The sequence below is a fragment of the Orcinus orca genome, chromosome 10, assembly GCF_937001465.1.
Source record: "Orcinus orca chromosome 10, mOrcOrc1.1, whole genome shotgun sequence".
Classification (NCBI taxonomy): Eukaryota; Metazoa; Chordata; class Mammalia; order Artiodactyla; family Delphinidae; genus Orcinus; species Orcinus orca.
The window spans coordinates 8,174,422-8,201,025 of record NC_064568.1 but is presented as its reverse complement, the minus strand read 5'-3'; the positions used below and the strand labels follow the sequence as shown (position 1 = coordinate 8,201,025).

Sequence of the window (26,604 nt, the reverse complement as noted above, 5' to 3'; positions counted from 1 at the left end):
AAAGGTCATAAAAACAGACAACACTGCAGGGGAAACCACGCAACAGTTATCAAACAGCCGGAGGACCCAGTAACCATCTGGGATTTTGCCAGAACCACCAGAACTAAGGGGCCCTACGGCTGGTGGCTCACTGAGGCTCAATTAGAACAGTGTCCCCATGACCCACTTTATTCCAGCCAGATTTTCTTGCTGGGTCCAGTTCACATGCCAACAGCGTGTACGGGCCACGTGGCCTCAACCCTAACATACGTGAGGCTCCCTTTTTATCCTAAAATGACATTTAGACATAACCCACTTACAGACCATTTTTAAAAAGCAATTTAATGCCCAAACGGAAACATAAAGGAGAAGTAAGAAGAAAGCAGTGTTTTAATACATGTAGTTCAATCTGTGAGGCTCAAGCACGGCGGCCCACGGAACCCCAACAAAGGCGCCAGAGTTCCACGTTTGTACGTGAGAGAAGGGGGAGGATCAGAAGCCGTTCCAAACAAGACACACCAGAAAATCAAAGAACAGAGGCGAACACCACATAAAAATCCGCACTGCATTCAGTAATAACCGATGAGACCTTGTAGAAGTAATTCCTCCGTGAGTGTCCGCGGGGTATCTGCTAGCCACGTAACATGTGGAATGCCACTCCACTGCTCTGACGTCCCCGAGCACTGCTGGATGCCCCGCTTTCCTGGGCTCCGTCCACCAATGATGGCAACAGCCAAAAACCGTCCCCTCCATTTGTACAAGGCCCCAGGGGAATGGCCTCAGACCACCCCTCCCCCACCTGAGCCTCCCCCAACCAGGCCTCTTATGTCCACGTGCTTCTACCCTATGGGGGACGAGGGCTGCAGGCCAGCAGGAGCTTGGGGATCAAGAGGGTACGGACTGGCCCTCCTGGGGTGCAGCACTCCCCTACCGGGTGGGGGCAGGCATTGTAAGATGACAGGGACATCCGGTTACTCACAATCAGGTACACGGTGGCTCACGCAGCCCCCGAACCACCCCTCCAAAGCCAACCGGGCATTCAGTGTGCAGGGTGTCCCCTCCACCCACCCAGCCTCACTGCACCAGGTGGGAGTTCCTGCCTGGGACTGGGTACACAGGACATCCAGGTCACCTTCTACTCGGTGCGCAGGTTCTAAGGTCAGCACGTGATGTAAGAACCTGCATATACCCAAAACCACTCTCTAAAATTTACCCATGCACAGGCACCACGTTAGAGATTAGCATACAGACCCTTGGTCTATCCAACACAGCGGGTTTGTTCTCCAGTCTGGGAACAGATCTCTGTCTCTTTAATTGGGGCACACGTGAGGGGTGCTTACCCTGAGAGACGCCATGCTGTGAGGAAGCCCACGCCGCATGGGGAGGCCCCATGTAGGTGTTCCAGCCGAAAGCCGCCATCGACCACCAGGCATCTGGGTGAACCAGCCTTCAGCACCCCTGCCTTTGAGCCACCCCAGCCTTTGATACTTCCAGGTGAGGCACCAGATGTCATGGAACAGAGATAAGCCATCCCACCATGGCTATGTCTGAATTCCTGACCCACAGAATGAGGAGTAAAATGGTGTACATTTTTGCCTAAGTGCACTATTTGGTGTGCATAAGAGGCAGCTAATTTCTGTCTATCTTTCAACATTTCAGAATCACTCAGCTCCACAAAAGGCCCAGACTAGCAGAGACACACCAGAACTGAGACTGACCGAGGGAAAAGTAAAATCAACCCCACGCTCAATCAGGGCTTTAGTTCACAGGCCAGAGGCAAAGCCCCCACTGCTTAAGTTATTTCTCCTAAAGCAATGTGTGTAGATGAATTCTTGTAGCTTAGACACGTGATAGATTCCGCCAGACGGGCTCCAGAAGGACTTGTAGCTTGACAGAGGAGCTGAATTCTCTGGAAGGACACACCCGGGTTTGCATGCAATTGTCCAGAGGAGCCTACAGTGAGTCAACTCAGAGACCTCAGCCAATCTCCTGGGCAAACGTGAGTGGCGGGCTCTGGGGGCAGATGTGCGACGTCAGATGATGGTGCAGCCACAGCAGTACCTCTCGGGGTAATCCACCAGGTACACCTTGTGGTCGGTGCCGTAGATGTAGTAGACGTACGTCTTTCCTTGGTACCAGTAACGCACTTCCGTGAGGGGGACCAGTTCAATGGTCTGGCGCTGAGGAAACAATTGGCCAAGAAAAACCTCAGGGTTCTGTTCAAGTCACTCGCCTGCTCAAGAACCTTCAGTAGCTCCCTACTACCTGTGGAATGAAGTTCAGGCTCTGGACTTGGCGTTTTGCCTCCAACCTGCCTCCCAGATGTATCTCTTACTACGCTCCTTCACATACCCTAAGCTCTGGCCCAAACCGACTTCTCATCTTTAACCACCACCTCATTCTAAGTTTCATGAAGCGGTGGGGGGGAGGGGGCGCACAGGCAATCCCCAGGGGAGTTGCAGGATGTATGGAACTCCACCAGCCGAACAGGACATCTTCCAGAAGCGGTAATTTTTAGATGGGAGGGTGGACAGAGTGGAGTGGAGAAAAGTGGAGGACAAAGTCATTTTAAAATTTTTTCTATTAAAACAACCATGGAGATATTAGGGAATGTATTATGCAATTTGAATTAAATTTTAAGATAAAATGTTGACACCAATGAAATTCCAAAGTTTGGTGGGCTGCTTCAGGCTATTTTCTCAGACGCTTCCCTCCCTGCACCAGAGTTTTGCATCAACCCTCCTTTGAGAAAAGTCTTTCTCAAGTTTTCCCCTCCTTTCACACATGGGGAAACTGAGGCCCATGGAATTTCAAGCTTGCAAGATCATCCAGGTCAAGCCCCACCTCCTGGCTGGACCTATTTCAGGCTCAAACCTCCTCCCTGGCATCCCTGTCTACTTGAGAGCCCGGGGCACTCACTCCCCCCCGAAGAGGGGTCCTAAATCCCTTGTTCTCTAGCCCCTTCTCGGAGCACTTACTCAACAATCTTCCAGAATCACGGGGCAGTGAACAGGATGCCCTGCCGCCTCGGAGCTGACACTGACTCCGGCTGAGACACCCAGGTCATTGGCTTTGGCACTGATTTGTTACGGAAAACTACGGGTGTAACCCACAGAGCAAAGTGACTCCTCAGCCCCAGCAAAGCTTTCTCGGGACGTACCGTGGGCCAGGCTCGGTGCCCAAACCCTAAGTTCTTGTGCACAAGCTGCTCCCCTGTCCCAGACTCGGATGTGGGGACCCCAACCCCAGAGGGAGGTGGTGTGCTTGGCCCAGGGTCAGACCCTCCTACTTGCAGGAAGATCCCCTCCTTGGGAAAAGAGCCCAAGTCCTCTCGTGGGAGATGATGGTCCTGAGGCCCCTGGGGAAAGTGGGGAACAGGCCGGGAGAGGATGTTGAGCAGAGGGCTCCCTACGCTGGGAGGTGCGGGTGGGAGGGGTGGCAGAGGGAGTGACACTGTAGCAGGAGGCGGGGGAGTCAGGGTCAGGGCATGCACTTCCCATGAAGCCGTCTGCGTGACCTCCCACTTCCTCTCTCTGGGCCTCCGTTTCTTCATCTGCGAAATGGGTACAAAAACTTCTATGTCATGGAGTTGTTGAGAAAACCAAATGAGACGGTGAGACTGAGTTTTCTCCGTGTGCCGGAGAGCGGCCTCCAAGGGGGATAACTACGGAACGAAAAGGTAGACGATCCCTCTTGCCATGTTGGCACAGGAGACCCAACGTGGGAACCACGGGGCAAGAGGGGAGCCAACCTCTGCTCAGAAAGCCTGGGCCGCTGGTCAGACCACTCTCGTTTCCAAACTCTTCTACTACCCGACACAGAGCAAAACCACAGCAGCCCCACCCCACGTGCCTCCATTTGGATTCTAAAGGTCTCCAGGTTGGGGACCACAGGTTGGCCAGGACATCAACGGCCATCCAGTGGTCATCTCGTAATCGGACGTGTATCTGCTGGAACCCCTTGACTGTGCCCCTGGGACGAGCAGATTCCAGGTCTGAGAGTAGGGGCCGGGGCCCCTCCCTGGATTCTACTCGCTAACTTCCCAACCCTGAACAAAATATCGGTATGAACGTTTGTCTGTAGATCCTGGGCCCAAGGACGATTTAGGACAAAGAGTCACAGAAGTGGCCTCTTCTCCCTTTATGCTCCCTTTTAAAGAAACATGCATGTCTGCCCCTGGTGCACCCCTCCCTGCTCCAGGTCTGGTCCACAGATGGCTTGTGTCGCCCGAGATGGGGCTGTACCATCAGGGAAAGCCCAGGAGCCCCAGGGTCTAGACGGAGGCCTGCCGCCAACACGCAGTGTGATCTTGGGCAGGCACTGCCCCTCTGCCAAATGAAGGGTCCAAAAAGGACTCAAAATTGTCAGCCTCAGCAGCAGAAACGTCCCAGGAGAAGCACCTGTGTCCGCAAGCTGCTGCAATCCTGCCTCGTCCTCCGGCCAGTCCTACAGTAGTGCTACAGGACACAGCTCACTACTGGGCGGTCTTCACTGTAATGCCCACCAGACTGTACCAGGGCTGCAGAAGCAAGGCCCCTTAGAGACCGGGCTGGGGTCCTCCGTGGATGGGGCTGAAGAACAAACGTCAGCTCCAGGCAAACAGCCGCTGAGGTATGGCTGACACTCAGAGCGTCACTACCCTCACCGCCCCCTTGTCTGACCCTCTTCCTGTTCCGGCTCCCCCACCCCTTTACCTGTTTCCCCTGGGAGCCCTTCCTTAACAAATGTCTTGGGCTTCCCTGGTGGCACAGTGGTTAGGGAGCCGCCTGCCAATGCAGGGGACACAGGTTCGAGCGCTGGTCCAGGAAGATCCCACACACCGTGGAGCAACTAAGCTCTGAGCCTGTGCTCTAGAGCTCATAAGCCACAACTACTGAGCCCATATGCCACAACTACTGAAGCCCGCATACCTAGAGCCCATGCTCCACAACGAGAAGCCACCGCAATGAGAAGCCCGCGCACCGCCAAGACCCAACGCAGCCAAAAATAAAATAAATTGATAAAAAATAAAACAAACGGGCTTCCCTGGTGGCGCAGTGGTTGAGAGTCCGCCTGCCGATGCAGGGGCCGCGGGTTCGTGCCCCGGTCTGGGAAGATCCCACATGCCGCGGAGCGGCTGGGCCCGTGAGCCATGGCCGCTGAGCCTGCGCGTCCGGAGCCTGTGCTCCGTAGCGGGAGAGGCCACAGCAGTGAGAGGCCCGCGTACCACAAAAAAAATAAATAAATAAAACAAACAAAAAATGACTTGCACACGGATCCTCGTCTCAGAGCTGCTTCTGTGGAGCCCAACCTAAGGTAAGGTCCAACCGCGCCCCTTTTACAGATGAGGACATCGAGGCCCGTGAATGGAAGGGCCAGGAGCCATGACTATGTGCCAGAGCTGGGAAGCAGGACATAACCTGGGAAGTGACTCGCCCCTGCAGTGTCTGCCGGGCGAAAAGGGCGCTGCCTCGTCCGGCTGATCGCCCTGCAAACCTACGCTGGCTTTCAGAGTCGCTTGTGTGCCTTGAGTGTGGCAGATAATAACATTTCCCTTGGAGTTGGGAAATCTGAGTTCTACTCCTGGGCTCTTCCACTGAGAAGCTGTGTGACCTTGCCTAAATTACTTCCACTGTCTGGGCTTCCTCTGATTTATCGGCAAAGTCATGGGTTTGGACTAGACCAGGGGTAGCCGAGGATGCCCACAGGCCAAAGCTGGCCCAGCAGTCCATACAGTGCTCTTAGCATTTTTAAAATTTTGCTTTCAGTATTGAAAAACTGGAAGATTTCATGTAAAAATGTGTATTTCAAAAGGTCTGAAATCTCTGCCCCTGCACTGCACAGAGCTGAGGGGAGGCGGGGCCCTCTGGGTAAGGGGGCCTCCTACCCACAGCACCCCCCACCCAGGCCTTTCAGTTTGCAGTGCCCCCCGTTTCATCCTCTCTGAGGTGCATTCCAGCTCCAAGACGGTCATTATTAATTTTAAATTAAATGCATCCTTTTCTCTCCTGCAAACAGGGTAAGCGTGCAGGAAGAGAAGCGGAATACTCATTGCAAAGGGAACGGAAGGCACAGGGACATTTTGAGCACCGGGTTCCACGCACTTAAAGCAAATGATCTCATCCCTACCAAGCCCTCTGAGGCGGTAGTAATATCTTTTTCACGGGTGAGAAACTGAACTTCAGGAAGGCGTTTGTAGCTGGCCCGGGACCACTATGGGACGTGGAAGAGCCAGGATCTGCGCCCAGTTTGTAAGACTCGGACCCCCGACAGAGCCCTCACGGAGCTCAGGCGCTGGGCTTTCCCTTGCCAACCCCGCGCCCCATCTTCCATCCCCGTTTCCTTTACCCCGTCCCCTGCCGCACACGCCCCGCCCACCGCGGCTCCTGGGGACGCGACGGGCACCAGCGCCACCTAGTGGCCAGCAGGATAACAGCCGCACAGCAGCGCGGGCCGTCAGCCCTGCCCTTGGGGGCCTGGGATTTGGGAAGTGCCCCGGGGGGCCGGACGCTGGGTTCCAAATCTGCCCTTGCACCCTATATCTCGAGCTTTCCCTCCCCTTCCCTGAATACCGGGGGGGGGGGGGTGAGAATCGAAACGACACTGAGCCACATTCCTGCGTGAAACCCTGTAAGCTCCCTGTCGCTCGCAGGATATAACAGTCCAAACTTCTCCCCGTGGCCTTATGTCTGACCAGCCCTGCTCTCTGACCTCCGGTCACTCTGGCCCCACGTCAGTGCCTAGTACCTCTGTGCTCCTCCGACTGGGGCTCCACCCCTCGCCCCCTTCCTTCTGCCCTGCCACTCTCAAGAAGGAACCTCCCCACAAAGGGAGGAGCCCGTTCCCTCCTTTACGTCCACGGGGACAGTGTCCTGGAGCCCCAGCAGACCCGGCACCTCACCTTCCACCAGCCCCGGTCCCCACCCCACCCCCCTCAGCTCACCTGCTGCAGCACGCGGGCTCGGGAGGCCAGCGCAGCGCTGTGCTCGGCGATACCCCGCTGGGAGGCCAGAGAGATTTCCCGCAGGGGGAAGTCCACGATGGGGTACACCTGGGGGGAGACGCAGACCACCTGACCCGGAGCCTCAGCACCTGGAGCCTTGGAGGGCTGATGGGAGCACGAGGCCGGAAAGGGACGGGCCCGGGCCAGGGGCGAGCGGGATGGGTGGGGCTTGTTAAACCCAAGCGGACCATTGATCATCCACCTTATAGCGTCGGGAACTCCAGCCAATAAACGAGGGCCGTAGACAGACTACCCGCCCACCCGGCGCGCCTTCCCTGCTGCCTAACTCAGGCTAGGATTGGGCGCAGGGTTTCCTAGAGGGGTGATGCCTGAAGTGAGCCTTTAGAGAGCCTAGTGATTGGGGCAAAGAAAGGAAGGTGAGGACTATTATGAAGCCATAAAGAAGGAATTCCTGCCATTTTCAGCAACATGGATGGAAGAGGGCATTATGTTAAGTAAGATAAGTCAGAGAAAGATACACACCCTATGATCTCACTTACATGTGGAATTAAACACAAACTCCTAGATACAGAGAAGAGATTGATGGTTTCCAGAGATGGGGATTGGAGGGGTGGGGCAAAAGGGGTGAAAGGGGGTCAATTGGTACAAACTTCCAATTATGAGATAAATAAGTCTTGGGAGTGTGAAGTACAGAATGGTAACTACAGTTGATAATACTGGATTGGATATTTGAAAGTTGCTGAGAGTAGCTCATAAAAATGTCTCATCACAAGAAAAATCATTTTAACTGTGTGGTGATGGACGTGAACTGGATTTATTGTGGTGATGATTTCACAGTAATATACAAATACCAAATCATGATATACACCTGAAACTAATAAGCCAATCTGAAACAGCTACATACTGTTAAAAAAAAAAAAGAAGGAAGGAAGGGTGGGAAGAAGAAAGGGAAGAAAGCAAAACCAAAAAAAACTGTCTTAGGATGTCCCAAAAGGCCAAATTCCCTTCCCAGGCTGACAGCAGGGAGCCACAGGGCCAGAGTAAATACTCACGTTTGAAGGCCATAGGGTCTCTGTCTCGACTACTCAACTCTGCCCTCGAAGCACGATAGCAGCCACAGACAATACATAAACAAGTGGGCTGTGCTCCAATAAAACTTTATTTATAAAAGCAGGCCAAGGGCCGGAATTTGCCAACTGCTAGTGTACAAGACCCTCCCTGATCTGGCTGCTGGCACCTGTCATGTCTTAGCTCCTTGCTCCGCCCAGCTCGCTGCCCTCCAGCCCCCTGCCCTCTGCCGCTCCTCAAGGCCTCTGTCGTGCTGCTTCCTCTGCTGGACACCCTGACTCCCATACTGTCACACCATCCACTCCCCCAAGGCACCGCTCTCCACCACCGACACCCTGCCCCTTCCTCTCTACCTCGCTTGTGTATTTCTCAATGGCTGACGGTGTGGTGAAAATGCTCTTATTACCCTCTCCCTCACCGACTGTGAGATCGGAGGGCAGAGATTCTGTTTTATGGTATCCCCATGGCCTAGAATGGTGCCTGGTATAGGAGGAGCGTCTCAAGATTTGTCCAAGGGAAGGAGGGAGGAAAAGAGGGAGAGAAAATGAACAGGGGAAGAAAGGAGGGTTGAATATGTAAAATTCAAGACAGAAACTGCCCCATGAGGTCCCAGCAGCCTCTGTCCCCGCCCAGCCTTTCTGAATGAATGCATCGCCTGCAGAACCAGAAGACCCGGCCTCACAGGTGGAGGAGGGACCCAGCTCCCTTTAGGGCGGTAGCAAAGCCCTCCTTACCATCGTGTTTTCATCCTTAAAGAGCGTCTCTCCTCTGGCTTTAGCAAGCAGGTCCCCAGGGCAGGTCAGCTGGTGCTCAGACACAAACTCAAACAGGCTGTTCTTCCTGGAAGTGAAGAGGATGAGAGACAGAGCCCGGGGGTCGGGTTAAGCCCTGGGTTTGGAGTCAGGCAGATAGGGCTGGACGGCTTGCCGTGCTACCGGTGGGACCTTGGGAAAGTGCTTTAGCCTCTCTGGGCCTCAGCATTCTCACGTGCAAGATGGAAAACTAGTGAAGTACAGACAGTTCTGTTCTAGCAAGGTACCCGATAGGAGAAACCCTTAATGCGTGGGAGCTTCCCTGACGTGGGGCCTTAGGACCCTGGGACTCCGTCTCTCCCAGCAGATCCCTGCACTGTGAAAGCCCCAACCAAGTGGAGCTTCTCTGCAGAAACCAATCCAGGCCACGTCCCCCCCGGCCACCCCGCCAGGCCATGGCATTGAGAGGTGCCACGTACCACACGATGACCAGCTGGAGGAAGTGCAGCAGTTTCTTCTCACCCTTGCAGGTGGCACAGGTCTTGTTCCCCCTCCCTGAGCATGTGCTGCATCTGAGAGGGGCCCCATCAGTACCACTCAGATGGTCGTGGTGTCCCAGTGGCTCCGGAGGCCCCTGCCTCACATCCTTCCTCATAGAGGTGCACTGTGGTGGGCACGGATTGCTTCCACGTGCCCACCATCTAGACCTCCCACTCCTCGTAGCAGTGCCCCAATCTCCCTTTGGAGACATGGTTTGTGGGCTTGCCCCCATCCCTTCTATGACCAGCTTGGGACCTCAGCCTGGCCAATCAGAGCATTCCATCTCTCTGGCCATAGTGGCTGATACAGAGATTGACACATGACCCAGGGGAGTGCACTGAGATCCACCCCACAACTTTTGCTGGAACTATCAGGAAAGGGCCATCCTTTTCCACTGAGGTCACCAAGCTTGGAGCTGCTGGTGGCCTCCTCTGCCACCACAGGAGACAGCCTGCCTGAGGATGAAGCCAACATGAAGGAAAGCAGAGTGAGGGACAGAGACAGATTCCTGGTGACATTGTTTAAGCACCTGGATCCAGCTGTACCTGAAGTCATCCCAGAAATCTATTCCTCGACTTTTCCATTACATGGGCCTATAAATTTACTCTTTTGCTAAAGCCAGTTTGAACTGGAGTTCTTTTTTCCAAATCAAAGAGCTCCTTTACCAACCACAGGTGGCAGGTCCACCAAAGCTTCGCCATCTGGCTTGTTAGAAGGATGGCCTGGGCCTGGATGAGCCACAGGTATCATTAACCCAACACAACTTTGAAGAGTTTCACTCCTCATGGTTTCTTGTTTCCCTTTAAAGATTTATAAATACATGAAAGGACGTCAAGCCCAAAAGGCAGCAACCCACTGTTTGCAAAGCCCTGTGAACAGGCACTTTGTTTAGTCAATCAACCAACCTTCCTTCACTCTTCCTCCATTTAGTCCCTGCAATGGGTTATAAATAAGGGTTTGCCCGGGCCCGGATCCTCAGAGAGATAAGAATCTCACCTTGGGTGCTCTTCTGTATTCACTTCCCCTCCAGGTGAGCACGAAGCGGTCTCCTCTCTGAACCCATGGCCTCCCTTCCTCCCTGCAGACCCTCGTACCTCCCCCCGCCCCCGACCCACAGATTGCTTGATGGGCTCCACTTGGTCTCGAGAAACACTCACTGAGGTGACAGGGCACCTACAATGCACAGAGCTCTGGGGACACAGGGGTGACGAGACAGCGCACCCGCTTGCCTTCCTGAGGGCAGGCAGTAAAAAGCAAGAACGCCCGTGAGAGCACTCAGCTCGGGGCCGGGGAGCCCCGTCTTACCTCTGCCTGCCGGACCCCGAGCACATCTGACACCGCCGGGCGGGCCTGGCTCTGCGCTTGGCCCGGCTGCATGAGGGGCACCGCACCTGCGGACACACGTGGCCTCAGCCCTCGCCCGCCTCCCGGGGAGCAGGCAAAGGGCAACCTGAGACCTGGCTCCAAGCCAGCCTGTGACCTTCCCCAAGCTGTCACTTCCCTACTTGCTCTCCCTGGGCCTCGCCCCTTGTCTGTAAAATGTAGTGTACCTTTGGACCCCTCCAGTTGTAGCTTCAGAGACTCTGCATCCTCACATCCCTGTTTCTCCTGAGACCTCAGCCTCTCCTGCTCTTCTCTCAACCCCATGACCCTTGGGACCGTCCCCTGACCAAACAGCCACGGCCGGGGCGGGGGGAGGGGGGCAGGCTGGCCCTCCCTGGTGCTGGAGAAGCCCCCAGAGATGGACCAGGCTATGCCCTCACAGCGGGCTTGGGGTGTGCTCCAGAGACATTCCAGGGAAAGCCTGAGGGACAAGGGGGGAGGAGGAGGAGCGGCGGGAGGAAGCAGCAAAGGCCACCAGCAAAGGCCACCAGCAAAGGCCACCGGAGGACACAGAGCAGGTGCAGCCACCGCGGAGCCCCACGGTGGGTGCGGAGCGGGTAGAGGGACGAGCACGCAGCAGGCGGAAGGTGGGTGCAAGGGCGCGTGGGCAGAGAGAGGACAGAGGAGGCCGGTTTACTGCAGCAAGTGGTCGGTGTGTGTCCAAGGGGTTAGGCACAAACGGGGAGGTGGGGAGAGCTGAGAACACGCGAGGGGTGTGGACTTACTGCCGGGAAGGCTAGTAGCCTAGAGGATCCTGCAAAGAACGCGAGGCCACGAGGGCCTGGCTGGCGCTGAGGGGCCTGCGCGGGGCTGAATAGTATACGTGGTCGTCCCCGCTCGGATTTACATCTTCCAGAACCTCAGAATGTGACCTTATTTGGAACTCATCTTTGCAGATGTAATTAGTAAAGGTGAGGTCATACTGCAGAAGGGTGGGCCCTACATCCAATGACTCGTGTCCCTATGGGAAGCCCGTGAGGAGACAGAGACACACACAGAGAAGCCAGGAAGCAACACGGAGGCAGAGATGGGGGTGAGGCAGCTATAAGCCAAGGACTGCCAGCCGCTGCCAGGAGCCAGGAGGAAGGCATGAGATGGCTCTTAACCCTGCCGACACCTTGGTATTGGACATCCAGCCTCCAGAACTCTTAGGGGAATAAATTTGCTGCTTTAAGCCACCCAGTTTGTGGTCATTTATTACGGCAGCCCCAGGAAGCTAATCCAAGGCCCGAGTCTATTGTGTCCCTCAAAGGCCCTGAACTTCACTTCTCGGCCAGCACGGGCCCCTGCACTACAAGTGCTGGTCACTTGCCAGTCTGCCCCTCGGACAGAGGGTCCCTGTGAGAAGGACCCCAGGTCTCAGTCCTCCTGCACCCAGCAGGTACTCAATAAATGTTTGTAGGTGGAGGAGAAAAGGAGAGAAGAATGAAAATCATAAACCATCAAAGTGAAATAAGGTCACTAGAGACCACCCACTCCAACATTCCCATTTTACAGGTAGGAAGATGGAGGCCCGGAGAGGGAGGATGACTTGTCGGAGGGCCCACTGTTGGCGCAGGGAGCCCCAGGCTGCCAGCCCAGCCCTCCATCCCCACATGGCCCTGCTCCACATCACGTACTCACCAACGGCCACATGTGACTCACCGTGCCGGCCCCGTGGCAGCTGCTGCACTTGTAGCGCCCATGCCCGTGGCATTTGTGGCATTCCTGAGAGTGAACGCTCTCCTTGATCTGGTTTTCCAAGTACCAGCAGCTCCTGATTTCACCAACCCCACCCCCATGATGTCAGCATCCCAGGTCGAGGTATAACAATTCAGGCCATGGTGGGAAGACGACCATTTGTGACTAGGCTTCCAAAGGGCCTTGAACACCAAGCCAAGGAGATCACATTACCATCGCCTCAGAGCATCAGCCCAGTCGGTCCTGGATGCTAAGACGGGGAGACCAGGTCTCCGACTCCCATGTCCTAACTCACACTCCCAGGCTAAACCACAAAAGCCAGTATCCTTTGCCCATTAGGTGGCTAAAGTGGTCTTTAAGAATAGAAGCCATAAAAAAACAGAGGGTGTTTTTGCAAAAGGCAGCGAGCGAGCTACTGGAATTCAATGGCTGAATCAAAACAGCTTTTCCACCCTGGAGAACAGAATGAAACACTTTCTTGATCTCTCAAAGTCCTCTTCGTCTTATGATGCTATGAAAACTCAGAGGGTAAAATGACACGCTTGAATCAAGCTCTAAAGTGAAAACAAGGCAGTTAATTAGATGAGCACAGAACATAAAACATCTCAGCTGTGGTTCTGTAACACATTAGGTTACCCTCACTACCTGTCCTGATTATATTTCTGTAAAACAGCGTGGATGTCAAATTCTACTCCCTTAATGACTTCCATAAAAAAAAATCCCAGGGATGCTTTAACTTTATTTTATATGTTTCATTCAGCTGTTTCCCAACAGGTCAAAAAAATAAAAAAGACAAAAACCCTCAGATGGTCTAGGAATGTGAATGCTCGCTATTTGAATCTGGTGACAATTTCGTACCATCCTGTTGCTATGTGAACGTTCCCTAATTTGCACGGAATTTCGTAGGGGACTATATCCCATACGCTGGGTTTTCTTAGAATTCTGCTTATTTGATGGGCAAGGAATAAACCACCAGCCTGGATTTTGGGTTTCCTTTTCAAAAGGATAAAGTTTGAAGAAACTACGGTGCCGGAAAACCAGCTCCGAGAGAAGGGCAGAGACTCCAATGAACACATTACCTTGACCAACGATGAGTGAGGGACTTGGAACTTCCTGGTATCTTCCTGAAACATCGGGGGAACCTGGACCTTGATGTCCCAAAGCCTGGGGGAGGTCCCTCTTTGTGGCCCATCCACGGAGTGGTCTGACAGAGAAAGGGGCTGTTCAAAGAGCAGCAAATGGCTGCAAGGACCAGCCTTCATTTATTCACCAAATAGTACGGAGCCTTCACCTGGTGCAGGCGTTAAGCTAGAACCTGGGGCCGAGGGACTGGTAGGTAAGGGTCCCCTTAGAGCCTGTGGCTGGGCAGCCAAGCGTCGGAGTTGAACAGACCCGGCTGACTCCCGCTTCTTGTACTTCCTGGCTGCGGAACTCGACACCAGCTCCTCCACCTATATACACCTCTCTGCCCTGCAATCCTCTCCTCTCTAACCAGGGATAACGGTGGCACCTACCATGGAGAACGGTAGTAAAACTGAACAGCAGAAGGCGTACCAAAGCTTAGCCCAGGGCTGGTACATGCCGAGGGATCAATAAACCAGGATTGTCTTCACTACTGTCACCATCCCCACCATCTTCTTTCTCCTCCTCCATCCAAGGAGAGAGACTACATCACAATACAACAGAATATGACATGGTAAGTGCTTTGGACAAGAGCTGCATAAGGCATTCTGAAAAACTCAGAAGACTGACTCATTCTGCTGGGGAGGGGACAGCAGGGAAGAAATCCTCAAAGGCTTCATAAAAGAGGGGACCCTTGAGCTAAGTCTCGAAGGATGAACCAGAAAACAGATAGGGCACAGAGCTTCCCAGAAAGAGAGCCTTAAGCCTCTAGGGGGTCCAGCAGAGGTGACACAGCACACTGAATGGGGTGGGGATCCAGAGACTCGGGGAGGCGCTGGGGGTGGCCCAGGAGGCAGGAAGACGCCCGAGCACACTGGCTGCCTTTGCAGTCTGGCCCCGTGTGGCAGCACCAGCCTGTGGCCAAACGCAAACACTAGACTTTTGCAGGACCTCCTGCAAGCCACTTCCTGGACAGGAAGCGTCTGCTAACGTCAGCCCTGGAAGGTCTCCAGGAGGAAAGGCCACCCTCTCTTTTGATGGGGGATGGGAAACTGAGGCTCCGAGCAGCAGAGCATCTTCCTCGGGGTTGGCGGCTAAGCCAAGTCCTGACATTCTCCACCAATCCCGGCCATATTCAGTCCGAATCAAACTGATTTCAGACAACTCACTTACTGGTAAAGGGCTGAAAAGTCCATTCACTTATCCTGGATTCACTGAAGGTTTCTAGTCGATACTACAAAGGAAAAATAGTGTGTTCATACTCGTGCCCTTAGGAAGACAGAGCCTCATGAGAAAGGATGAAGCTCCCCACCCCTGGGCTCAGCAGGGAGAACAGAAGTTCCCAAGCACGGCCAGGGCCTGAGGGCTGCTCAGAACAGGCTGGCAGCAGCGAGGACTCGTGTCGCAGATGCCCTGGGACATATCTGCCGGGGGTCATTCAGCCCCAGGAAATCTCCCCTGACAGACACACCACTGGGCACCTTCAGGATAATGTGTATAATTTCTTTATACACAGAAATGGCCTATGAGGCAAGTTCTGAAGCAAAAATTGCCCTCTGACAGATGGAGGCTGCTGGAATCAGCCACTCCGAGCACCCCTGGGGGAATGTATCTGCCTGAGGTCGAGATCCTCCTTCTTGATCCTCATCCACGGGATCTCGGACATCGCCTGGCTCCTCCTTTTCCATGTGAGGAAAGGGATGCTCAGAGAGGTCAGGTGACTTTCCCAAGGTCACACAGCTACACAGAGACCGCGTACCTCAAATCCCTGCTCTGATCACTCCCTGCGAGGCTGATTTCTGCAACTGTGTGCCCTCCAGGGGACGGCTATGCCAGTGACACTAGGAAATGTGAACTTAAACTTGTCCCTGTCAAGGCAGAAGGTGACACAGGTGGGGTCACCTTGTGTGGTCTTGGTACCAAGCACAGGACCTCCCTGGAGCCTCAGGCTTGGGGGTGATGAATAAATGCCCCTGGCACAGATGAAACTTGGGGGAGGCAGAGGGAGCTGGGATCAGGGGAGGAGACGGCCCTTTCCAGGCCACAGGGCTTCGGTGCCCGCAAACCTGTGTTTGAATCCCAGCTCGGTCACTTCTAGCTGCGTGTTTGGGGGCAAGTAACTCCACCTCTCTAAATGTCCAATTCCTCCTAACTGGTGACGATGATACCTACCATGAAGGGTAGCTATGAGGATTCGGTGAGACATATAGGTAATGCGCTATCCATGACGCCTAGGACATTCGAGCTGTTCTCTGGTGATTGACAACCATGATTCCTCGTATTATAACTCACTACAATGTCACCGCTATTCACACGCACTGTTCCCCAAGACTCCTTTCTCCCCGGCCTCGCCAGGCGCCCTCCGGCCAGCCCTCACCCTGCGCAGGACCTGCTGCTTCAGCTCCAGGATGACGAAGTCACCGGCGGCCGCACTGCCGTAGCAGCACTTGGAGTCCACGAAGCTGAGGAGGGCTTCCCGGGCCACCTCCTCTGTCACCACGGGGACTCTGGTGGGGACCGAGCAGAGGGGCGGTGGGTCGGGGAGAGCCTGCGGGCTCACCCAGGCCAGCCAGCCCCCTCACGGTGCCGACGGAAACTAAGGCCCGGAGACAGGGGTCCCCCGGCCGTGTCCACAGCAGTGGTAGAGCCCTCGGGCATCCAGCTGGTGAGCGCATCTCCGGCATCAGGAACTGTGTGAACAGATGCCCAGTGGCAAAGTGGCAAGTCCTTCTAGAGGACAGCAAAACCACTTTAGCTGAGGTCTGGAGCTGCGGAGAAGGGCTGATGGGGTCTTAGAACTCAAATGAAAAAACAGAAACAAAAAACTGAAAGATGAATCATGCCACTTTACAGATAAGGAAAACTGAGGTCCAGAGAAGATGTCACACAGCTAGGAGGAGGCAGAGTTAGGACTAGACGAGGTTCCTGCCCTCTGGGACCTTGACTTCAGCCAGAGGAGTTGTGAGTAACGCTCAGGGGAAGACCCCAGCCGAGAACCTTCTGACAGTGGCGCCCACAGAGACCCGCCGTGAGCCCGCTGGACGGCAGTGGTGCAGGCTGGGAGGGCAGACTAGGAAGGACCCTTTCTCGGCCCCCTCTCGGGACACCTCTCCTCCTCCTGGAAGACTCCCCTGAGGCCCAACGGCCCTGTCCCTCCTCGGCAAAGCCCTCCCGCCAATGCCATGAGCTGAGGCCCCTTCCTCCGCCCTGCCCCCCATCTTCACATTCTTCTCCACGGCAGCCTGCCTCCAAATGTAAGCCCTCACCAATGCACGCTGTGTCGCCGACACCCCCGGCCCAGCGCACAGAGGGGCCCGTGTGCCCACAGACAGTGCCCAGCAGATGGAGGGCGTGGGCGCAGCAGTGGCAGGGACGACTCCACGGAAGAAGGGGCGTCTGCAGGCACGCAGGGAGGGCGGCCAGGGAGGAGAAGGGAGGTGGTCCAGGCAGCAGCGGGGCCAGAAGCACCAGGAAGGCACCCTCGACGGCAGGACACGGCCACCCTGGACCCAGCATGGGCGCGGCTCCTCCTCCTGTCCGCACAAAGCTGGCCGGACAGCCGGAGCTCTGCCCCGAGTCCTCCAAGCAAGCGGACTTTCGGTAAAGGGCGAGATAGGAAATACTTTAGGCTTTGTGGGCCACGTGGCCTTTGTGTCACCACTCAGCTCCTCTGTCACGGGGTAAAAGCAGCCACAGACAGTAAGGAAACAAAAACACACGGCCGTGTGCCAATAAAACCTGATAGGCAAAAAGAGGCAGTGAGCTGGATCTGGCCCGGGGGCCGTAGTTTGCAACCCCTGATCTAGACTAGAGTTTTCAACCCTGGCTTGGTAGCCAAACAACCTGAAGAGCTTGGAAAAATACACTCCCAGGCTCCATCCCTGGAGACTCTGATCCACCGGGTCTGGAGTCCTGATGCACTGTCTGGGTTGAAATCTGTGGCCCCTGAGATCCCCAAGGAGGGCTGTCGGGGGACAAAGGTGACCTGAGGATCATCTCGCATGACCCCGCGCAATGGCTCCGTGGGGGCTGCCAGGGCTCACCTGTGCTCCAGAAACGAAGACCAGCACCTTTGTTCCCAGGGCCTCCCCGGGGCCTCCGAAGGTGGGAAGAATATCTGGCAACCTGGGTTCCAAGACCGGCAGCATCCTGGTCGTAAGTGGAGATGGACGTGGTCACGGAATGTCCATGGACACAGGGCCTACGCCCCATCCTCCCGTTCCCTCCCAATGGCGACAAGGGGCTTCCCAGGGCCCCCAGGGGACAGGGGAGCTCTCCCAGCCCGGCCTGTTCCAGAGATGCCCGCACAACAGCATAGGCCCCAGGAAGAAGCTGCAGGACCCAAGCCCCCAGGGACACAGACTCACTGTCCCCTTGAAGAAGGCAGTCACAGCTGGGCAGCCTCTCCAGGAGTTCAGCCGGGGGCGCCAGAGGACTCTCGGCCTCGAAGCTGAGGTCCATCACACCTGGGGAAGAACGGGCAGTGCTGAGCCTCGGGGAGGAGGGGGTGGAAGGCGACTCCTGTCAGCTACCTGACGGGTGAGGGCAGGTGCGTCGTAGAGAGGCTCACGGTTTCAGTCAGTCTCACTCCGGCCCTCTCACGACACACAACATACTTGTAGGGCAGCCAGCAATGGGGTTGGGGGTATGACAGTAGCAGCGGTAATAATAACGATGAGACAAACATTCGGAAGGGCAGCTCCTATCTGCTGGGCACCTACTCTGTGCCAGTCAGCGGGACAGGTGCGGTATAAACAGTATCATATTCCCCAGCCCTAGGAGACAGACACTGAATAACAGATGGGCACACTTCTCTGCTGCTCCTCTCATCAACAGACAGGTCTCCGTTTCCTCCCCTTGAACCTGGGCAGGCTTGTGACCGCTTCACCAAGGGAATACAGCAAGCAAAGAAGAGACTGCAGCTCCTACTTCTGGCCTCCTGAAGCCGTCCCTCTTGATGCCTGAGCTGCCAGGTAAGACATTAGACTATCCCGCTGGAGAGGCCACGAGCAAATGCCCTGAGACTACGTGGGGAGGGGCCCAGTGGAGCCTGGCCTTCCAGCCACCCTGCCAAGCCACCAGGAATATGAGCAAAGCCATCTTGGACCCTCCAGTCCAGAGCAGCTGCCTGTTGAACACACTGAGGGACCCTTTCATGGACTGCATGTCTGCATCCCCCCAAATTCATATGTTGAAACCCACAGCCCCAGTAGAGCTGGGTTTTGGGTTTTTTTTTTTTTTAACACATTAAAAAAATATATTTATTTATTTGTTTCTGGCTGTGTTGGGTCTTCATTGCTGCACTTGGGCTTTCTCTAGTTGCGGCGAGCGGGGGCTACTCTTTGTTGCGGTGCGCGGGCTTCTCATTGCGGCGGCTTCTCTTATTGCGGGGCACGGGCTCTAGGTGCGTGGGCTTCAGTAGTTGTGGCACACAGGCTCAGTGGTTGTGGCTCGCGGGCTCTAGAGTGCAGGCTCAGTAGTTGTGGCGCACAGGCTTAGTTGCTCCGCGGCATATGGGATCTTCCCGGATCACGGCTCGAACCCATGTCCCCTGCAATGGCAGGCGGATTCTTAACCCCTGCACCACCAGGGAAGCCCTTGGGAGGGGATTAGGTTTGAATGAGGTCTTACAGATGGAGCCCATGATGGGATCAAGGTCCTTATAAGAAGAGAAAGAGGCTAGGGCTCTCTCGCTCTCTCTACTATGTGAGCACCCAGTGAGAAGGCGGCTGTCTACAAGCCAGAAGTGGGCCCTCACCAGATGCCGGGTCTGCTGATGCCTTGACCTTGGACTTCCCAGCCTCCAGAACTGTAAGGAATAAATGCTTGTTGTTTAAGCCAACCCAGCCTATGGTATTTTTGTTACAGAAGCTTGAACCAACACAGACCCTAATCAGTTACACAGGGAGCACCCACCTGAGCCCTGTTGAAATTTCTGACCCACAAAAGCATGAAATATATTAAAGTGGTTGTTGTTTTAAGGCACTGGGATGTGGGACAGTAGGTCATGCAGCTTCCTCCATCAGGCAGTCTTTACTGTGAGACTCTCCACAGACCCACACAAGACTTTCTTGGAGTCACACCAGGGTCTCAGGCTCCCCTGCTGCCCCCTCTCCTCTCACAGGTGTCTGACCTACACTGTGGTCCAAAGACGGTCCCTGACTACGCCTGCCCCTTCTCCCCCTTTCCCTTCACAGGTCTCCAAGGGATGTCTGGCATGTCTCAGGCCATCTTGGTGTCTGCTTCTTGGATGACCCAAACTGACACACCAGCACAACCACATTCTGCCAGTGTGACTCGCGCAAGATCGCCCAGCCAGCGAGTGATAGAGTTGGATTCAAACCAAGGTTCTTCTCTCTCCAAAGCTGGTGTTCTTTTCCAAGTACTTTTTACAAGGCAAACCCTATGGAAGAAGCACTGATTATATAACTGTTTTTAAAACCTCATCTTGATCTGTCAGGCTGTGACATCTACACATAGGGACTGAGACTCCAAGTAGGAAAGCATAATACTAGAACTGGCTCCTGGAAACTCAGGACTACTCACGAAGCACCTCCCACACCTGATGCCTCACCCCACCATCCCACCTAGAGGTGTGGAAGGCAGGGCGTCTAGCTCCACTTGACACGAGGAGTCTGAGCCTCAGAGAGGTTACTCCAGTACTCCTAGGGTGCACAGCGCTGGAGTTAGAGCAGGCCAGAGGCTCCTTGCTCCACTTCCAGCCCAGTGGGCCACCTGTCAAACCTGTTCCGTGAAGTCCCCAGGTTGGGGGACAAGGATCCCTCAACTGTGTCTTTCTAGTGGCCAGTTGACCACAGGAAGTTGACTTTAAAGGGCGAGCTGATAAACGGTCAGTGGAAGGGGATTCTCTCTGCCTTAAGTCACTGAAGGCCACTTGGGTCAGACTTCCAGCTGATCGACCTCATCTCCGAGATCCTCCTCTTTTCTGCAGCTCTCTAAAACCTACAGCTCTTTATCACTACAAAAAATAAAGGTATTATGTCCTGTTCTTTAGAGTTTAATAAAAGCAGAGGCCAGAAGAATAAGCAGATCTTGTTCAAAACCGGAACAGCTTAGGTTACCTGGATGTAGAGACAAGACGCTGGACGGTGAAGAAGCCTGAGATTCTGGCATTCATGGCCGAGAACAGTGAGGGAGGAGGCGGTGTCATTGAAACAAATTAACAACCCTGCTCTACCACCCCTCCCCCATGAGGGGTGCACTTGTCCTCTGATAATAAGCACTACATATGCGTCTCTAAGGTTCTGTCTCCTTGCAGGAAACTTCCAAAGGAAGCTGAAATAGAAGAACGTTTGTGGATATAGAGAGTACCTTGCTTAGCAGGAAAGCTTATCTTTGTAAGCAAATGATTCTGCCAAGAAGCAGGTGAGAGGCCTGGGACGCACGCGAGTGCGATGTAAAGTGACGTCATCCCAAAGCGGCAATGCCTGCCAATGTGTCCTGAAATCCCCAGGATGAGATTTCCCCCGGAATTATTCTTCGAACCTTGGTTCTCAATATTGTTTCGCTTCTAATAAGTTTATTAGCATTCTCTGCTACTCCAGCCACCAGGGACCCAGGGATCAGCAAACATTTTCTACAAATAGCCAGGTGGTAAACAGTTCAGACTATGGGCTGTACAGTCTGTCTTAGTTACTCACCTTGGCCGTAGTGCCCTGAAAGCAGCTATAGACAACAGACAACTGAATAGTGTGGCTCGTTCCAATTCAACTACAAAACGGGCGGTGGGTCTGCTTTGGTCCGTGAGGCGTATTTTGCCCACCCTGACCTGACACCCACCTGTGCGGGGGCACTCTGAGGGAGATCCGGAAGGTGGCGGCTGGAATTTGAACCTGCCTGGGGCAGGGTCCATGCAGTGTCTGTGAGCGTAGTTAAAAGAATTAAAGGTGAGGGGCAGGGTTGGACTGTAGCCAGGGTGGGGATGGGGGTGGCTGCACTCAGAATCCCTGGGCATTGTGTTGAGGAACCCGGGCTCCGATATGCTGCCGTCTGAGCCAGGCAACACATGGCACTGTGCCAGACACTCATCCTCCCAGCACTCAACTCCTCCAGCTGGGAAAGAGAGCGGGTGGTATTAGGGCCCACCTAACGAGACAATGTGGATACAGCTCTCAGCCCCGAGCCTGGCATGTAATAAATGTTCGGTCAGTGCCTTGGACCCAGGAGGGCGGGTCTTCCTCTTTCCCGGTGCTCCTTTAAGCCAGCGCACAAGAATGAAAATGTCAAGCGTGGAAAGAAAGGCAAGGCCATCACAGCCCCCTCCCCTGGGAGGGCCCCCGCCTGCCCGGAAGTCTTGTCTCCGCTGGGGCATCAGTGCTCCCCTGGACGAGAAGACGCCACGTGGCTGCTCTGTCCTGCTGGAAACCCAACAACAGTGCAGGAAGACGGGAAGAATGAGAGGTGGGGCGCTCAGAGCTCCATCCATCAACTGGGAGCCACAATGACCTCTGGCAACTCATCAGAGCTAAATTAAACTCCCCATTATGTTGTGGACGAAAATAAAGGCCTCCAGGCTGAAGCACGGGCAGACACGTCATTTCCTGGGCAGATCTCAGCGGGCACAACAGGAATGTGGACGTCACGGGACATTGTGTGGCGCCCAGCGTGGGGTGCTCCGATGGGGGCCACCAGCCGCGTCACCGTTTCCATGGTGTTGGGCTGAGTTCCAGGGTGGCCGACCAGCTGGACCACTGCCCCCTAATTCACGTACTGCCTCGGTGAGAGACGCTCCATGATCTCTCTTGCACCTCATGACAACCACTATTTTCCCCATTTAGTAGAAGGACGAGATGAGGCTCAGAGATGTGATTTGAGACAGCAAAAGCTCACAGGCTCATAGCAGAGACAGAAACAGTACTTAGAACTCAGAGCCTGACTCCAAGCCCCAAGGCCTTTCTACTCGGGTGAATACCCCAACATTCCAGGCACACACGTCGAGTGGTTGCCGAGAGAGCTTTGCAAAGTGCCACCCAGGTCGTGTTTCTGCTCACCAGACGCCAGCTATTTTTCTTTTGTATAGGAAGGAATTTTTCTGGTGGAGAAAGGCACAATTCGTGGATAACCCCCTTATCTTTCTCTTTTTTTTTTTTTGCGGTACGCGGGCCTCTCACTGCTGTGGCCTCTCCCGTTGCGGAGCACAGGCTCCGGACGCACAGGCTCAGCGGCCATGGCTCACGGGCCCAGCCGCTCCGTGGCATGTGGGATCTTCCCGGACCGGGGCGCGAACCCACATCCCCTGCATCGGCAGGCAGATTCTCAACCACTGCGCCACCAGGGAAGCCCTATCTTTCTCTTTTTAAAATGCCATTCCCTTGATTTCAGGTGATCAAAGGAGTGCACGTCTCCTGCCCCTGATTAATCATTGTTGAAGCACTGAAATCCGACAGAGGTGGTACTGAAAGTGACTTGCAAGTGGATGCAACACCCAGAATGTCCCTATCCATGCCTACTTCGGTACCAAATTATGTCACTGGAGGAAGATATTCTTTCTCTGAAGCTTCCCCACATTGTAGACTCAACAACTAAGGGGACAACACTTTAGTGACTGGGAAGGGTAACTCAACTGGCTAAAGTGGACAACCATCTCTCACCTAAGAAGGGACATTTAAATTACAGAAGTCGGGCTTCCCTGGTGGCGCAGTGGTTAAGAATCCACCTGCCAATGCAGGGGACACGGGTTCAAGCCCTGGTCCGCGAAGATCCCACATGCCAGGGAGCAACTAAGCCCGTACAACACAACTACTGAGCCTGTGCTCTAGAGCCCGTGAGCCACAACTACCGACCCTTTGTGCCACAACTACTGAAGCCCATATGCCACAACTACAGAAGCCTGTGAGCCTAGAGCCCGAGCTCTGCAACAGAAGCCACCGCAATGAGAAGCCCGCGCACCACAATGAAGAGTAGCCCCTGCACACTGCAACTAGAGAAAGCCTGCACACAGCAACGAAGACCCAACGCTGTCAAAAATAAACAATAAATAAATTTATTTTTAAAAAAAAGAAAGAAAAAGCTTTAAAAATAAATAAATTACAGAAGTCCCATAGCAGGCTCCCTTTCTGAAACCAGGAGAAAACTTTACCTAGTTTCAGATTTCATCAATCTTGTTTCTAAAAACTCTCTGGACAATCTCACACCTTGCAGTAGACCCTAAATGCCGGCCTGAGGTTTGATTATGTTGGAAACCAGCCCATAGGGTGACCCTACAGCAGAATCAGAGTTTTTAGAATTTTAAGGGAACTAAAAAGAGTTCACCTTCCTCTTACCTTGCTTACCAAAAAGCTTGATGCCAAAACAGAAACACCACGGTGGTAATATTTTCCATTAATAGCAGTTTAATTTTAAAGCTCTCGGGGACATAATCTGATAATTCTCTAGAGTCAACATTTACTCCATGCCTACGCTGGGCTGAGTGATATATTAGGCACTTTACATCCAATTAATCTTTTACCAGTTCTGCAAGATGACACCATCTCTATTTTTATTGGGGGAAATAAAGCTCAGAGAGGTCAAGTGACTTAGGTGAAGTCACCCAGCAATTAGGAGGCAGAGCTTGGATTTGAATCCAGATCTGACATAGCCCATGTCCACTACAACAAACTCCAAGAATGAACTGAAAGAATGCTAATGAGCAGTATTTTTTAAGAGGGAAGACTGCATTCTACTGTTAGTAGAAGCTTATCAGAATAAGACTATGGATCCACAATTTCCAATATATCAGAGATCAGAGTCGGTCCTCCTCAAATACATGCTAAAATATCTAGGTACAGTCTCTCACTTCAATATGAAAAAGGACTCCAACAAAATTTAAACTGAGCTCTCTCAGATTAGCATGGGTTCATTTCATATCCCACTGCAGCTCTGAGGCTTAAAGCTCTGACACCCCAACATTAAGGGCAGGAAAGAGTGCTGGGCCTGCAAAGGACCTTCAAAGTCACCAAGCTCGGTAACTCTGAAAATGCACTAGTGTCACGGGCCTCTCTGGGATTCAAGTGAAAGCTGTGGATGCCTTCCCCTCCCCCTCCCCCTCCCCTCCCCCTTCCCCTCCCCCTCCCCCCTTCCCCTCCCCCTCCCCCTCCCCCCCCCCACAAAGCCCACATACAGTATTTTGCCTTCACCTTCATGGTCCTCAAATTAAGAACTCCTGACCAATCTCCTTTTACAGATGGGGAAACTGAAGCTCAGAGAGGTTAAGTGACTTGACCAAGATCACAGAGCCAACTCACAGCAGGGCTAGGACTTGAACCCTAGACTGCCAATTCCCAACCTGATACTCACCACGTTGTCCATTCCAAACTCACTCTCCAACTTTCTTGTTTTAAAACACAGCACATTTCTTCTTAAAATACCACTTCCTTCTTCATCTCTTTAATTAGTTCTTAGATTCCATTGTATTTCTGTCCCACTAATGACAAGATGGGGTCACCTGGACTATGTTTCCTGAGCAGTAATGAACAAGTGAGCTTTTTGCTACAGGGAGATCGTGCGTAAAGACCTTTCACTGACATTGCTTTAAAATTAACCTCATCTGGGCTTCCCTGGTGGCGCAGTGGTTGAGAGTCCGCCTGCCGAGGCAGGGGACACGGGATCATGCCCCGGTCCGGGAAGATCCCACGTGCCGCAGAGCGGCTGGGCCCGTGAGCCATGGCCGCTGAGCCTGCGCGTCCGGAGCCTGTGCTCCGCAACGGGAGAGGCCACAACAGTGAGAGGCCCGCGTACCGCAAAAAAAAGAAAAAAAAAATTAACCTCATCTAAGAACTGATGCAACTCTGACTGAAATAAGAATCCTGATATCCAGGCTCACATTTGGCTTGGGCAGGGGAGGGGTGACTATCAATCGGAGAAAGGAAGGATAGAGAATCTAAGATTTGGACAGTGTTTCGTGGTTAGGGAGGAAAGTCCTCACCTTGGTTTTCTACCTTCCTTCTCCACTGCCCCGAGGCACCTAATGGAAGAACAGCCTGCAGGCTGCAAACGGGCTTTACGTGTGAAAGGAAGGAAGGAAGGAAGGGATGCTCTAGCAGCACAGACGCAGAACCAAGACAGCGCTGAGGGCAGCGGGGAGATTTCAGCTCAGCGACCCATGGAGGCGGGCGCCCCTCGCCCTGACAGGCTGTACTTACTGTCACCGTCACTGAGATCCCTGTCCATCGTCGAGACGTCCAGCCAGGGAAGCGTCTGCCCTCCCAGTGGGCTCAGGCTGCTGGGATCTGAGGGACCACCCCAGGCCCCGCCTAGAACAGCGGGCCCATTGTTACCTGATCTGAATACAACAGAGGGAAACATCTGTGGGGAAGCCCCGAGGCCATCGGAGCGGCTGCTCTGGCCCCCGTCTACGGGTTCTTGGGGCTCCTCCTCACAAGACCCTCTACTTGTCGGGCTCGGCTGGCGCCCCTGATCGCCTGCATCCTCACGCAGCCCTGAGAGATGGGCACTTTCATGGAACCCATCTTCCTGAGCTGGGATTCAGACTCTCGTCTGCTTGGCTCTCAGGTCAGAGCTCTCGACCCCCGTGCCACATGGCTCGTCTATAGGGAGGCAGGTTCCGGAGCGCTGGGCAGGTGGGGTGGGGGAGGGGGCAGAGAAAGACGTAAAATGCAATAACCGCAGGGAGGTCACCTCCCCAACGGCAAGGGGAGAGGCAGGTGGGAGCTCTCAAGTCGTGAGTGTCAACCTCCCGGGCTCGCTGGGGGAGAGTCGAGGCCGGGATGAAGAGGTGATGCTCCCAAGCTGCTCAGCACAGCATGGGCAGAGCCGGCTCCCAACGCAGGCTGCGTGGGCCGCTGATGTCACCACACCTGCCCAGCTCTCTGGGAGACATCTGTGGGTTTCTAAAGGCCTCTTCCTGAGCCTCCTGCATCAGGGCTCGAAACACCTGCAACCCCGACCCTTGCAAGACGACGCAAGATCACCCCTCTCCTCTAGAGGAGTCTAAACCATGAACACCTGGACCTGGGTCACCTGCTGGTGGAGGCAGAGGGCCCTGAGCTGGTACCACCTGCACCGCATCCTTGGCAGTGACGTTCACAGCCGGGCCTGGAGTTCTCTAGCCAGGACAGCCTCGCTCCGTAGGGCAAAGCATGTACCCTATGCCCTGCCTGCCCAGCCCAGCGATGCCCA

At 54.3% G+C, this 26,604-nt stretch overlaps 1 protein-coding gene across 1 annotated transcript; it reads right to left on the bottom strand.

Moving 5' to 3' along the window:
• Positions 1–315: 315 nt before the first annotated feature.
• On the bottom strand, positions 316–25,686 carry SSUH2 (ssu-2 homolog). The gene is made up of 12 exons (XM_049716092.1): positions 25,608–25,686; positions 17,835–17,933; positions 17,511–17,616; positions 15,845–15,974; positions 14,641–14,701; positions 13,425–13,549; positions 12,310–12,372; positions 10,588–10,673; positions 9,222–9,314; positions 8,725–8,830; positions 6,902–7,009; positions 316–2,159 (listed from the first exon to the last, which is right to left on the bottom strand). The coding sequence occupies exons 1-12, from the start codon at positions 25,633–25,635 to the stop codon at positions 2,013–2,015; spliced, it is 1,152 nt and encodes a 383-aa protein (XP_049572049.1). The 5' UTR covers positions 25,636–25,686; the 3' UTR covers positions 316–2,012.
• Between the last annotated feature and the right edge of the window lie 918 nt (positions 25,687–26,604).